At 45.9% G+C, this 15,139-nt stretch overlaps 1 protein-coding gene across 1 annotated transcript; it reads right to left on the minus strand.

Moving 5' to 3' along the window:
- Positions 1-12,840: 12,840 nt before the first annotated feature.
- On the minus strand, positions 12,841-14,089 carry LOC144118703 (uncharacterized). The gene has a single exon (XM_077651551.1). The coding sequence runs from the start codon at positions 13,888-13,890 to the stop codon at positions 12,841-12,843; it is 1,050 nt and encodes a 349-aa protein (XP_077507677.1). The 5' UTR covers positions 13,891-14,089.
- Between the last annotated feature and the right edge of the window lie 1,050 nt (positions 14,090-15,139).

A 15,139-nucleotide genomic window follows, 5' to 3' on the forward strand; every position in this document is an offset into this window, starting at 1 on the left:
CGAAAAGCTGTATCGGCGCAATATCCCGCAGCAATCAATTTATTCGACAGTACAACGCTAGTGTACATGAGTCTGACTTTCAACTCTACAATTAAGTATCGTGTCAAGCCAACAGCTACGGCGCTATCGCATTTGCGGCTCACGCGTCGTAGAGACTTTTTTCTGCGATATAGTAAATGTTTAGGGGACGTGCGTACAACTTTCGTTCTCGGAGTTGTCATTCTTTTCCCCTTAGCATTAGCTTGTCATTTAATCACGGACCATAAGACATGCGAGAGAAAGTGATCAGGGTAATTCCTTCTGGATTTAAAACTGCAAATGCTCGACATAGTTCTGCGGAATATATAGCTGGAGCTCCCACACGGTGAAGACATAAATTGGCCTAAAAGCCCCAAACATTTGCCCACGTGGTCGAGAGTGGTATCTTTGGGCGCCAGGAGATGTTATTCGTCTAGCAGAAGCAGAATTTCCGTGGTCGCATAGAATTTTTCGGTAACCGGGACGAAAATTGCCGGAGCCGAAATGAGGCGCATGCGCTCGAGACGCGTGGCTGCCGCGTTTTTTTCTCCTATGGCAGCTACGGCCATCGGCGGGACTCCGGTTGCGACTCAGGCTGCCCTTCCCGTGCAGCCTCTCACGATTAATAGAGCTGCCACCTGATACGGTGAGCAGGTTGCAAGGCATACCTCGACAGGTTGACCACCTACGTGTCTGCAAGATAGCATCCTCCCACGAAACAGACAAACATACAGCTGCTGTATGCGAGGAACGGCCACTGTAAGTGCTAGCACACTAAAAAATCTTCCTGCGCGGGCCGTCGTATGCATGCAGTGCGTTAGCGCGCCGGCACGCACGGCCGGATTTTAGCGCCTTTGATTCGAGTGGATCGTTCTGTACGGCGAAGCTGTAGCATATAGATGCGATATGCAGCTAAATTGGTACTAATGGCAGACGCGCTTTCGCGACGAAAACGCTTCAACAAGGTCACATGTGGTCAAGTTCATACGTGTATTGCCAGACGACAGCTATCGGCTGACTGAAAGTCAGGCGGAACAAACTCTGATTCTTTCCACCTTGCACCTCACAGCTTTGAAGAACCACGTTGCGCATTCAAAAGAGACAAACACAGGAAAAAGCCGAGAAGAGGGAAAGAGCGCAAACTATCAACTGAGTTTATTTGAGCGAAGGTGCCTTATATATGCAGAATCACAGCAAAAAGAACAAGGGGAATGAGAGAGGGAGAAGGGGGGTACAGCCAGTCATCTCCTGATCAACAACATGTCCGCAGAAAATACTTCTCCTTCTTGTACAATTTGACAGAAGTGTCGCTTATACATTTATCGCCGTTTTCTTTTATGCGGTAGGCCTCCAAAAGCTCACGCGCTGTTTTGTTTTTACTTTTTCCTAGAATTTTTATCTTCTTAAACAGAGGCTCGCATCCACTGCAGGCAAGGCAATGAGCGGGCACATTCGCTCCTTCTTTATTTCGAATTGATCGGGCATGTTCCCCTGCGCGTTCATTCATGCAACGGCTTGTTTGTCCCACGTAGGCACCTCCACACTTGAGCACCTACATACTTGAGCGTGGCACATTTGACAAACGTTTCAGCAGGTTTTATACCGCATCCAGTGCCTCTAGCTCCTTGGTTACTGATTCTCGGGCACAAGCCTGCGAGTTTCTGTGGGGCAGAAAATACGAAAGGGACACCATGCCTCTTGACCACTTTTTTTACATTGTGCGCCACTTTGTGTACATATGGCACCACCACGATCTTCTTTTTTGGCAGCGGCTCATTCGCGCTACCTTGATCTCTTATTTTTATCTTCCTAAGAAGATTGCCGGCCACAGCTGTTAAGACGTCGCAGGGGAAGCCGGCTGAAAGCAGCCTTTCAATTTGGTTATTAAAGCTGACATGCATTGCATGCGGGCATGGCTTGGTAAGAGCAGATTCCAGGCACGAGCTTGCAATTGCTCTCTTGACTATCTTCGAGTGCGCGGAATCATACGGCAGTAGCTATTTCTTTGCTCGTGGCGTGTAGTGTCAGCAGGTGTGTTGTAAGCCAACGTTAAGGTTAATATCTAAGAACTGCAACGACCCATTAGAAGGAAGTTCATGCGTAAAGGTCAAGCCTCGCCCATGCTGTCTAAAGACAGTTAAAATTCTACTCACTGAGTCAGTTTGAGTCTGTTATTTGTTTGGATAAAACAATCAAAAATCGTCAACATATCTAAAACCCTTCAGTACTCCCAGATTAGCAAACTCGTCATTTAGGGAGCGGTCAATGGCGGCTAAAAATATGTTCGTAAGAACAGGGCAGGTACTAAGAACAAAGCAATGCACCAACTAGACCAACAAGAAGTTCTTCTAAACCACCTCACAGCTGGAGGCAACTGACGAGCGTACAAATCGCAACTAGTACAGCAGAGTCACGCGATCGAGGGCGTCTGCAATCATACTTCCTGCGTAGTTCAACAGACACGCGAATATCGATAGACTGCACAGCGCGCCGTTTTTATGCACAATGTGCGTGCAATTTTTCGGTCACACGAAATACGTTAGTGCGGGCCTGCTGCTTGCGTGCTTTTGAGCAAGACCTACTGAACTAGGGACCTGCACCCTTGGCGGGGTCAGCGGGGTCCTATGGGACTGCGTGCGCCAACTTTCGTTAACTTTTTGGCCGTTGAGGGCGCTCGGTTGACCTGTCTGTTTCTCATTATCATCATCATCGTCTGCTTTTCACAAATGATTTTTCTCCTCTCGCTGGCTCCCTGTTCGTCTACCGTCCTGTCTTAATATTTTGAACCCACGTAATGAACGATGCAAATATGACATTTCTTTAAATCCTAGCGGTGAATATACTGTTTGCGCGCATGCATGCGTGAGACTTTCTGTCATCTTTGTTAAGGCAATGGACGAATGATGAATACTCAAAACGTAGACAAATGACAAAACTACTACATCCTTGAATTAAAATAACTGACGCCATCTTTCTCAACAGGTTAATTGTAGCGCCACGCCGCCCGTAGGTGCCCTTCCCTAGCGGCAAAAGGCATGAACTAGAAGGTGCGCGCTGGAGCAGTGCCAAGTGCAGGGTCTCTAGTTTAGTAGGTCTTGCTTTTGAGTATCCCCGTAGCTTAACTATAAATTTGACCCCAGCGCACAGCGCACCTAGGGCCACCGCTGACGTCTTCGCCACCGCTGTGAACGCACGTGAGCGCCATTAGGAGTTTGTTCTGCAGTCTGCGTCTGGCCTCGATCAATTCACGTAGTTTCTTTCGCACCTACGGAGCCTAATTCTACCATACAAATGCGCTGCAACGAGCCTCGCCCGCCTGCGATGCCGCGGAGATCACGTGCCTTTCGATGAGGGTCGGGGTATCATAGGAGCGCTGTGATGTCCTCACTTTTCTGGGTTCCGGCTGTGTTTCCGCTCTCCGAATGCGGCGCCTCTGATCGGTCGGAGGCGGGGAGTTCCATTGCAAATCCACTTTAGAAATGACGTAACTGAGCTCATTTTTCACCGGCGGCATGAATGTGTACGAATATCGTGAGTTTCATATGCGATTTTCTCATCAATGCAGGCAGTTTTACGCACAGAAAAAAACGCCGTTAGTATTCTCGAGGAATAATGTGCCTGTCATGCCTATTCCTACATTTTCCCTCAATTTTCCTGTAAGATGTCCGGCTGTACTCCAGGTGAAGAAAGCGCAATAGAGCGTGTCCGAGGGGCCAATGAGATTCGGAAGTTTCCGCGGGTGAGGCGGTCGCTCCCGGAGCTGGGCAGGGTTAATGTGAGTGATACGGGAGAGGCCTTTAATGTCGCAGTAGACATAGGCTGAATTGTGATTGGTGAACAGGAGTGAAAACTGTTAAGGTTCAGTATAGATGCGCAGCTTCAGGCGTCATCTCCAGACAGGCGCTCGGACGAAGACTCTTTGTGCCGTGTGTCTTCATCGAGATACACCCCAGATATTTTGAGTCTTCTTTGCCGTGGTTGCCGGTAAAAAAAAAAAATCTATTTTCCGCATTTCTTCCGAAAAGACGTTTTCACACATTTATAAAGGAAATAATGAAATATGCCGTGGGGGACAGTGGCGTGAAAGCATAAGAACGCGCGTTTTCCGGCAAGCTTATTATGGATGCAAAGAGGACAATACTGAAGTACATAAAAGCCCTGCGCATCTTCCTCAAGCATGAATTCGGATATAAGTAAAGCCTGGTTTTACAGGTGTACAGTATTATCTTGATACTGCTGAAGTGCTGCAATAAAGTGTTTTTTACTGATTTGCTAGACTTGACAGAATGAGGGCGTTTTATATCGGCAAACTGCGAATTTAAAAAAACGAAACTGTTCGCTTTAACTCGCAAAAAAAAGAAACAGTACTTTCTTCGAGGGCATCAATGATGTTTCGCGCCCTCCATTTGAAGTTTCGGCAGTGCTCATTAACTTAAATTAATGTCGCTGTACCGGCAATCGCAGCATGGCTTGACAGGCACTATAGGAGCAGTTTCACCCGAATGTAGCGCTACCAAATATATACACGGAAAGTTAGTTTTTCCAGTGTGGAACAAAAAACATGGTTGGATTAATGAGTAATGCAGATGCAATTTAAGCTAGATGGGAGACTTTTCAGGTCTGGCGTCAATAAAGAACTAGCTTTGTATTGTAATGTATTATATTAGAAATTATCCAGTGCGTTTATTATATTCAATATCGCTTAATTAGGACACAAGTTTGACCGCTATAACTTTCATCCAAATCTTCCTATAATGCTTATTTATGCCTTATTGCACTCTTGGGTGAGTCTATATGAATTATAAATAAAACATTTCTCCACTCGGATGTCATGTTAATTAATCAAGCAGCCTCCAAACAAAAGACACACTTTCCTTGATATGTCAAAAATTTCCTGCTACATTAATAAAAAATTTTCGCGGTTTCGACTAAGGACGTAAACTTCCGCAAGCATTCAAAATTCTATATAAATCGGCCCCTAAATGAATAATACATCAAGAGAGGTCTCCCCCTTGAGGACGTTTTGTTCTCTTCTTAAAATAAAGTTGTTCCTCCTCCTCCCTCAAATGTTGAGGTTAGTTTGTTTTTCATTTAACGTTTAGAAAAACTCTTGACCGGAGTATACCCGTAAGGCGAGATAACTGTACCTAAAAAGCTTCTGTCTTAATCTACTGCGTCCTTTCCGTAAGAATAAATAATCGAAGAAACCAACTGGTTTTGAAGGCGTAGTATTGAGCGCTGACGTCCAAGTCCAGGGATGCCGTGAGCAACCTAACATCGGTGTCTCTTACTGTCCTGCTGCTGCGAAGGCTTTCGGCACAAGCAGCACCCCGTGGAGCTCTTTCGGGAGCTCGATGGACTCGCTGCTGGGGATCCCTGTGGTCGCCCGCATCTACACGTCCAGCAGTGACACGGGCACGCTAGTGCACACGTCTTCCAGGAAAAGCAGCGATGGACCGACTACATCTCCTGAAGGGTCGAGGCCCTATAATAGGGGGCGCTGATGCGAGGCAGAACTGAAGGACATCGGCGCACATGCAGTTTCGAAGGTGGCACGCCGTCATAGTGATGACTTTTATGTTTCCATTTTCTCTCTAGCGTGCGCGTTTTGGAATCAAACGCAAACTGTCTCGCTTTGTAACAGTCATTTCGCATGTTAGCTTGTTTCCATGAGGCCGCACAGGCCGATATAGATCCAGCATGACAAATCTTGTGAAGCACATTCCTCTGTTCGAGTTTTTATATAACGGCATATTGATTGATCACTATCTGGTGTTGTTTTCTGTAGCTTGCTTTCGTTTTATCGTTATACTCTGCTCATGAAACAAAAGCTCTAAAAGAATTAAGGGAGGTCATTGCGCTCTCGCTGTTCGCGTTTCTGTGTGCCTTACCGTGGCTTTTGCGAATAACACTGTGCCATGTGCTAGGGCATCATCCTCATGTTGTTTTGGCGTATCTGCAGTCGATATGACATACAAGTGCTAGTTGTGTGCTGCACAATACATTGCACGAAGGAAAAATCGCAGTTACATTTTAGAACGGCGAGCGATGCAAATACGCGATTCGTTATATATATTTCGGTGCTAGAGAATCCACAGTAGCCTTACAGCATACTGGCAGAACGTAATTGAATGACCAACTTTACTATGCACAATGTCATATGCGTCGCTATGTACTTAGAGTTTTTATACCAAAGTGTTAACTAAAATCGATGAAAAAGTCACCGAAATTAGGCGAACTTGCAAGTGTGGACATACACGCAGCCCTAACTGTGCCTGCGTTCGTTGCAGATCACTACTTTCTGGCGGCGTTAAGCTTGCGCACAAGTTGTGGCTCTCGTAGGGCTTCTTCCTATTGACTAGAGGTTAAGCTGATAGGCCTGCACTTTATCCACCAAGGGCGACCGAGACATGCCAGATAGAGCTTAGGATTGACATCTGGTGGCTGTTTGGTTGTTCTGCAGATTGCATTTTTGGTTGTTTAGTTTCGTTTTCAGTGATAATTTTGGCCGCTTTGTGATGGTGAGATCGTGTAGTTATCCTAAGCAGCTGAAGGCGCTTGACTCGAAGTGAGCTAAACATGTAGTGTCAGGTGCCTGCTGAGCTTGAAGTCCGTTTGCCCCATTGTTTTGGAGCCATTTACGCAGCAAGCGTGGTTTCTCCAGCAGGAACGTGCCTCTGCTTTGAAAGGGAAAAGAAGGGCACGGATTTTGTGCGACTTTAACCAAACACCTTGCTACTGTTTCCACTGTGCACATTTCTTGTACGACCCTCCGAGACACTTGACTCTCAGGAGCGTAAAGTACTTCGACAACCGCCACTTGCTTCAACCGGACTCGTCGAGGACTGCATTCGTTTCATCTCGAAGTCTGTCGGTGGCCGCGCATTGCACGATAAAGCGACTCCCATTTAATGAATTAATTGACGGAAATATATGCCTGATGCTGTCGTCAGCATCATTAGCACAGTCGTCACTTACTTGTGGCAGGTAGGTTTTCTCTTCCTAATTAGTGTTCTTCACAAAATCCCTAAACGCAGCGCCACTGCATGGTGAAGAAGTTTTTCACAGTAGGGTGAGGTTGAGGACAAGTTTCTCATAGCATTAACCATATATAGGGCTCCTATGCACGGACACACGGCTCGAATTCGTAATAGCAGACGACACCAATACACCGTTTCAGTTTTAACATTGAGAAAACCGAAGTTTCTATTATAAGCGGTTACAAATTTTTAAAGTAATATTTGTTCGGGGGAATGTGTCGATTGTAGTACGATGAAACTTTAAGAAGCAGCAGTTTGTAACAATGGTCCACAGTCCGCGACGTCTTGTAATTACTACGCTGACCAATCACAACTTTGAACAAAAGCAGCTTTTTAATGTTTGACTGTGTCAAAAAAGCCACAGGCTTTAAAATTGTTTACCTTATAATTTCGTCTCGTCATTAGTTTCCCGTTTAGGTAGCAAGAAAAGCTTTAACAGTCTGTTTTTGTCACAGAGGAATTCTGTTCAGCGGTCGTCAATAGTAATAATAATAATAATAATAATAATTGGTTTTTTGGGGAAAGGAAATGGCGCAGTATCTGTCTCATATATCGTTGGACACCTGAACCGCGCGGTAAGGGAAGGGATAAAGGACGGAGTGAAAGAAGAAAGGAAGAGAGAGGTGACGTAGTGGAGGGCTCCGGAATAATTTCGACCACCTGGGGATCTTTAACGTGCACTGACATCGCACAGCACACGGGCGCCTTAGCGTTTTCCCTCCATAAAAATGCAGCCGCCGCGGTCGGGTTCGAACGTCGTCAATGTGGGCGAAGCATCACTGCAGAGTTGAGTTTTATCTGACTATAAACGTAAGAAAGTTCTTCGACAGATAGCTCTATTTGGTAAGATGAAAAGAAAGCCCTCTCTCACCATGGGCACTTTCGGTACTCGTTCACGACTATCTACTTTCCTGCTCATTTATTGCAATGCACAGCAAATATATTTTATTATAGCATATATTCTCTGCAAAATAAAATTTCCTTGGAATATCTTTTTTTAAAAAATCTCTGATTCTGCAGTCGTAGCTATGTTTTAGGGCTAACACTAAGCAAGTCAAGTAAGATACCTCTGTCTTCCAGGCATTCCCACTGTTGATGAAGTGCCCTTTTAGAAACTCCCATAGACGGTGGCGCGAGCTTGGTACTATTTAGGAACTCTCTGCGAGCAAAATTAATTTCCCAACCAGATAATCGTTCACGCTGCCTTCTCAAGTGCTCACGCTTCGGAGACCTGCTGTAAGCTGAGTCTGAACCTGAAGAAACTCGTTTTTTTCTAAATCGGGGTGGTGTTCTTTAGGCTTTCAAATACTGTTGTTGCTATAACTATGGGATTATGGGTGACTGCAAGAAAAATACCGGGGGCTGAAGAAAGCATAACTGCTTGGTGACTGACGCTTGGCATCGCACACAAGCCTACGATGGACGATGGACGATTGACGATTGACGATTGACGATTGACGATGGACGATGGACGATGGACGATGGACGATTGACGATTGACGATGGACGATGGACGATGGACGATTGACGATGGACGATGGACGATTGACGATTGACGATTGACGATGGACGATTGACGATTGACGATTGACGATGGACGATGGACGATGGACGATTGACGATTGACGATGGACGATGGACGATGGACGATGGACGATTGACGATTGACGATGGACGATGGACGATGGACGATGGACGATGGACGATGGACGATGGACGATGGACGATTGACGATTGACGATTGACGATTGACGATGGACGATGGACGATGGACGATGGACGATGGACGATGGACGATGGACGATGGACGATGGACGATGGACGATGGACGATTGACGATTGACGATTGACGATTGACGATTGACGATGGACGATGGACGATTGACGATGGACGATGGACGATGGACGATGGACGATGGACGATGGACGATGGACGATGGACGATTGACGATTGACGATTGACGATTGACGATGGACGATTGACGATTGACGATTGACGATTGACGATTGACGATGGACGATGGACGATGGACGATTGACGATGGACGATTGACGATTGACGATTGACGATGGACGATGGACGATGGACGATGGACGATGGACGATGGACGATGGACGATGGACGATGGACGATGGACGATGGACGATTGACGATGGACGATGGACGATGGACGATGGACGATGGACGATGGACGATGGACGATGGACGATGGACGATGGACGATTGACGATTGACGATTGACGATTGACGATGGACGATGGACGATGGACGATGGACGATGGACGATGGACGATTGACGATTGACGATTGACGATTGACGATTGACGATTGACGATGGACGATGGACGATGGACGATTGACGATTGACGATTGACGATTGACGATTGACGATTGACGATGGACGATGGACGATGGACGATGGACGATGGACGATGGACGATTGACGATTGACGATTGACGATTGACGATTGACGATTGACGATGGACGATTGACGATTGACGATGGACGATGGACGATGGACGATGGTACTATTTAGGAACTCTCTGCGAGCAAAATTAATTTCCCAACCAGATAATCGTTCACGCTGCCTTCTCAAGTGCTCACGCTTCGGAGACCTGCTGTAAGCTGAGTCTGAACCTGAAGAAACTCGTTTTTTTCTAAATCGGGGTGGTGTTCTTTAGGCTTTCAAATACTGTTGTTGCTATAACTATGGGATTATGGGTGACTGCAAGAAAAATACCGGGGGCTGAAGAAAGCATAACTGCTTGGTGACTGACGCTTGGCATCGCACACAAGCCTACGATTGACGATTGACGATTGACGATGGACGATGGACGATTGACGATTGACGATTGACGATGGACGATGGACGATGGACGATGGACGATTGACGATTGACGATTGACGATTGACGATGGACGATGGACGATGGACGATGGACGATGGACGATGGACGATTGACGATTGACGATTGACGATTGACGATTGACGATTGACGATTGACGATTGACGATTGACGATGGACGATGGACGATGGACGATGGACGATGGACGATGGACGATGGACGATGGACGATGGACGATGGACGATGGACGATGGACGATTGACGATTGACGATTGACGATTGACGATTGACGATTGACGATTGACGATTGACGATTGACGATTGACGATTGACGATGGACGATGGACGATGGACGATGGACGATGGACGATGGACGATGGACGATGGACGATGGACGATGGACGATGGACGATGGACGATGGACGATGGACGATTGACGATTGACGATTGACGATTGACGATTGACGATTGACGATTGACGATTGACGATTGACGATTGACGATGGACGATTGACGATGGACGATGGACGATGGACGATGGACGATGGACGATGGACGATGGACGATGGACGATTGACGATTGACGATTGACGATTGACGATTGACGATTGACGATTGACGATTGACGATTGACGATTGACGATTGACGATTGACGATGGACGATGGACGATGGACGATGGACGATTGACGATTGACGATGGACGATGGACGATTGACGATGGACGATGGACGATGGACGATTGACGATTGACGATTGACGATTGACGATGGACGATGGACGATGGACGATGGACGATGGACGATTGACGATTGACGATTGACGATTGACGATTGACGATGGACGATGGACGATTGACGATTGACGATGGACGATTGACGATTGACGATGGATGATGGATGATGGATGATGGATGATGGATGATGGATGATGGATGATGGATGATGGATGATTGATGATTGATGATTGATGATTGATGATTGATGATGGATGATGGATGATGGATGATGATTGATGATTGATTGATGGATTGATGATGATTGATGATGATTGATGATGATGATGATGATGATGATGATGACCTTCTCAGCCTGGGTTATGGGTGTCGTAGGCCCCTAGGTGCCAATTGGAAACAGTGGAGTTTCGTTTCAGGATGTACTTCCCTTTGTTCTCACCAGGCACTGCAAGTGTCTAAAACTAATAAAGTATACTGCTTGTATCCAAAAGTATCTTCTCAATCACGGTCTTCTCGTTCTTGATACGCCACACCGGATGATGAGCTGCAAATTCGAGTTTCAAGCTTCATTAATTGTTCCATTTTAACCTATAATTCCGCCTTCTCTCTGTTTAGTCATTTTTTTTTCTTAGGTAAAACCTTCCGGAGGGAAAATTCAGCTTTGGAGACCGTTGCTTGCGGCCTCAGCTTCGCTGAAATTTCGGGACAATGTTCCACAGAATTTGCGGCTTATAGGAGATTAAAGTGTTTCATGCTTAGCGAGCCTGACACGCAGGAAGAGCTAGGAATGAATTTTTGTTCACAAAATTCGAATGGGGTTCAACACATCATCTTTTCCATGTGTGTGTGCAACTTTGATTGTCAAAACCATAATTAATATTTCACTCAACACTGCAGTCACTTAATGAAGACAACAAGGCAGCCTCCCGTGCCACTATGCTTGGTCTGCTTATCCACACTAGTCACGTGCAGTGTGTTCATTCAGGCAAGGGTTGTCAGGTTTTCTCCAGTGAATTCCGTGTGTGTTTGTCCACCATGCTCCTTCAGTTGTAAAGACGATCAAAGAATCACCAGGTTTCTTTACAGCAAGGTGGGCGCCTAATGCCCAAATGTCATTTGAGTGCTCCATAACTTGAGAATAGGAAGGGAGCTCGTTTTTTGAGTGGCACATCCTGCACAACACCAAGGTGAGCGCGTACAGTATGAAGTCTATTAATTTTTAGTCTCCCTATTCGGAATCTTCCACAACCACTCCCACTTCTCTTTTTTGCGCAAGAAGATACTCATTATGAATAAATTATTTCGTTCATCGAATCCTACTTACGACTCCCCTCTGCTGTTCCTAAAGCCTATGCCATAGCCACTCACTGCCTGGTTTGCAGCCTGCTTCTTGCCTACCTTAGCACTGAAGTTTCCATTAAGTAGAGTATACAGATGGCGTACATTAACACGTCTAATAAACACGAAGAAAGAAAAATAGAAAGGAGCTATGGCGAAGCAGGCAGCGTATCAAAGCTAGTGATCAACAGGCTCTTGCATCGAAGCCTAACGCGGGTAACTTAAGTTCGCGCTCTTTACTCTTTTTTTACGCCGTTTTATTTTTAAACGTTTGGCAAGCTATTTTGCTATTTGAAATTTTTATTTATTCCAGCCCTCATTTTGTCTCGGTCATGCGCCATGTATCCTCACATGACACGTACTTCTACCGAGGGCAGAAATAAAGGCAGGAATATGATATTCTAGACAATCTAAAATTGAGTGAGCAAGAAATAAGGAGAAGCGTTAGCCTGCTATCCAACGTTTCGACACGAGAACTGTTCTTCTCCGGTTTCTCGAAACGTCGCTTAGCCGACAGGGGCTCCCCCTCGACCCTTGTTAACGTTATATTGTGCTGTCAGGTATCCTCGTATGACCCGTTAGATACATACGCCATAATCTCGTATGCAGTTGTATATGCGAGATTTTTTTATAAGGCATTGCCTGACCAAAAGATGAAAAAAAGAAATAATAAAGCCATTCACATTGCCAATCCTGCGCTGCCAAAAAAAACTGCGTCGGCTGGGAATCGAACCCGAGTCAACTGCTTGGAAAGCAGCTATGCCAACCACTATACCACAGACGCTTTTTTTTATTACCGGTATGATCACATTCAATGTACAGACAAAACACACCAGCCAGTCTTCGGTTGGAGGAGTAGGGTTAAAATATCTTTAGGCACACCAAATCATTAAATACATTAATCCTCTCAGGGGGGTCAGGTAACGCCTGATAGACTTCTCTCATGTAGATCATATGCTGGATGAAGTTTTCGCGTACAGAGTGAACAGTAACATCAGCATGGCGGACTGCCATTCGGGTTTGCCACAGACTGTGGAGGCCCAGTAGCATCAACATATCAAAGGGAATGCCTTCATCACATTTAGCTGGGAGAAACCGGATCCCGTATGGCGTTATTGGCAGTTGTTTCTTAAGGGTTCGCTGCAGAATGTTCCAGTGGAATATAGGGTCCCAACAGTCAATCAATACGTGTTCAATAGTTTCTGGTTTTTTTTTGCAGAGTAAGCAGTTGATTGTCCAGGGTACAAATATCCCTTTCTGATCTAGCCACGCTTTTACAGGTAATGTGTTCGTGTGCAGCTTAAAGAAAAAGGATTTGACAGAAGGTCTTATCGGCATTTTTTTAACCCGTTTTAAAACGTCCTTTCCTGGGCCACCACAGTAAACAGACCTGTACAATGGTGTCGGCAGTAGATTTGCAATTAAGTCCGCGTACAGTTTCTTTTTCGTGACAGAACATAGGTAATTCATTGAAAACCTTGCATGCAACATGCGGAAAGAAACAACTTCATGAAAGTAACCAGTCACACGGCGACATCTCATATCACTTGTAGCCACAATAAATTCAGGGAGCGCTTTCGCAAGTCGCACTTGTATGACTGTGCGCAAAAAACTGTCGCTTTGGTCCCGAAGAAAAAAAAAACGTGACACAATCTGTCTGATAAACAAATGAGAAAGACCTAGGCCTCCATCGCGGACTTTGCGAAAAAGGTTGGCACGACTCACCCTCTCCCATGTTGAGCCCCATATAAACACAGCAAAAACCCGATGCATTTTCTGCACATTTGTGCGGGACATAAACAGCACTTGCAACATATACCAAACGTTAGCGATTAAAAACAAATTGCAATCAGAGGCACGCGCAAACATTGAAAGGCCGCGACCCTGCCAGTTTCCTGTCCTCTCCTTCATTTTTTCTGTTGCGTCGCTCCAGTACCTTGCGGGTTCCTGGTAGTGCTCGAAAGGCACACCGAGGTACGTCGTAGGTGTGCCTGTCCATGTCGTACAAGCAAACCTTTCTGGCTTGATGTCCCAGTTACCGTGCCATATACCAACACTCTTTTCCCAGTTTATCTCTGAGCCCGTTAGCTTACAGAAAGCCTTAGCAAGGTTGACCACTTCTAACACACTCTCGCGATCTTGACAAAATACGGCTGTCATCAGCATACGCCAACAGTTTTACCTCCGTAGAATGCACTTTGAAGCCTCGTATTGATGTTTGGTGAATTACGGCTAAACAAAAGGGTTCGACATATATAGCAAACAAGAGGGGAGACAGTGGGCATCCTTGCCTTACTGAAAATTGCACTGGGACTCTTTCTGTTAATGACTTATTTATTATGAGCTGGGTACAGCAATCTCGATAGGCCATCATTACACCGTCTAAAATTGTGCTGCCTACATTTGCATGCTTCAATACGCAGAAGAGGACCTCGTGTGACACCCTGTCGAAAGCTTTCGCCAAATCTAGTTGCAACATGGCAACTTGGCCGTCCATGTCGTCGCAGCATTCTAACACATTTCTTGCTACGTGAGTGTTCGTGAAAATCGTTCGCCCTTTGATGCCTCATGTTTGATGCGGCCCAGCTAAGTGCTTGATCACCCTTTGCAGCCGCTTCGCGAACACTTTCATAAACACTTTGTAATCGGTGTTCGTAAGGCTGATAGGCCTGTATGAACCTACTGACAGCAGCTTGTCACGGTCATCCGTCTTAGGGATCAAAACGACATGAGCAGCTCTGAAGGACGGTGGCACTTGCCTTGTTTTATACGCCCCATTGATAACGCGGTGTAACACACATGCCAGTTAATGGGCGAAAACCTTGTAAAATGTGGCTCCCAAGGCGTCTGGTCCCGTGGACTTTCCTGCCGGCAATTCGCCGATAGCGGCCTCGATTTCGCGAACACTTATCTCTTCCTCAAGGCTGTCTCTGACATCGTGTGCTATCTTTGGCAGATAAGTCATGAATTCAGTAATGAAAGTGTCACTTACACGAGTAACGTTGCTAAACAACTCGCGATAATATTCCACGAACGCCTGCTCTATCTTTTTCTGCTCGCCCGTCACCTCGTTCTTATAGCGGATCTGTTTGATTTCATTTTTTGATGCATACCTTTTCTCGTCACTAAGAGAGCGTTTATTCGGGGCTTCCCCAAGCCA

The sequence above is a fragment of the Amblyomma americanum genome, chromosome 2 (genome assembly GCF_052857255.1).
Source record: "Amblyomma americanum isolate KBUSLIRL-KWMA chromosome 2, ASM5285725v1, whole genome shotgun sequence".
Lineage (NCBI taxonomy): Eukaryota > Metazoa > Arthropoda > Arachnida > Ixodida > Ixodidae > Amblyomma > Amblyomma americanum.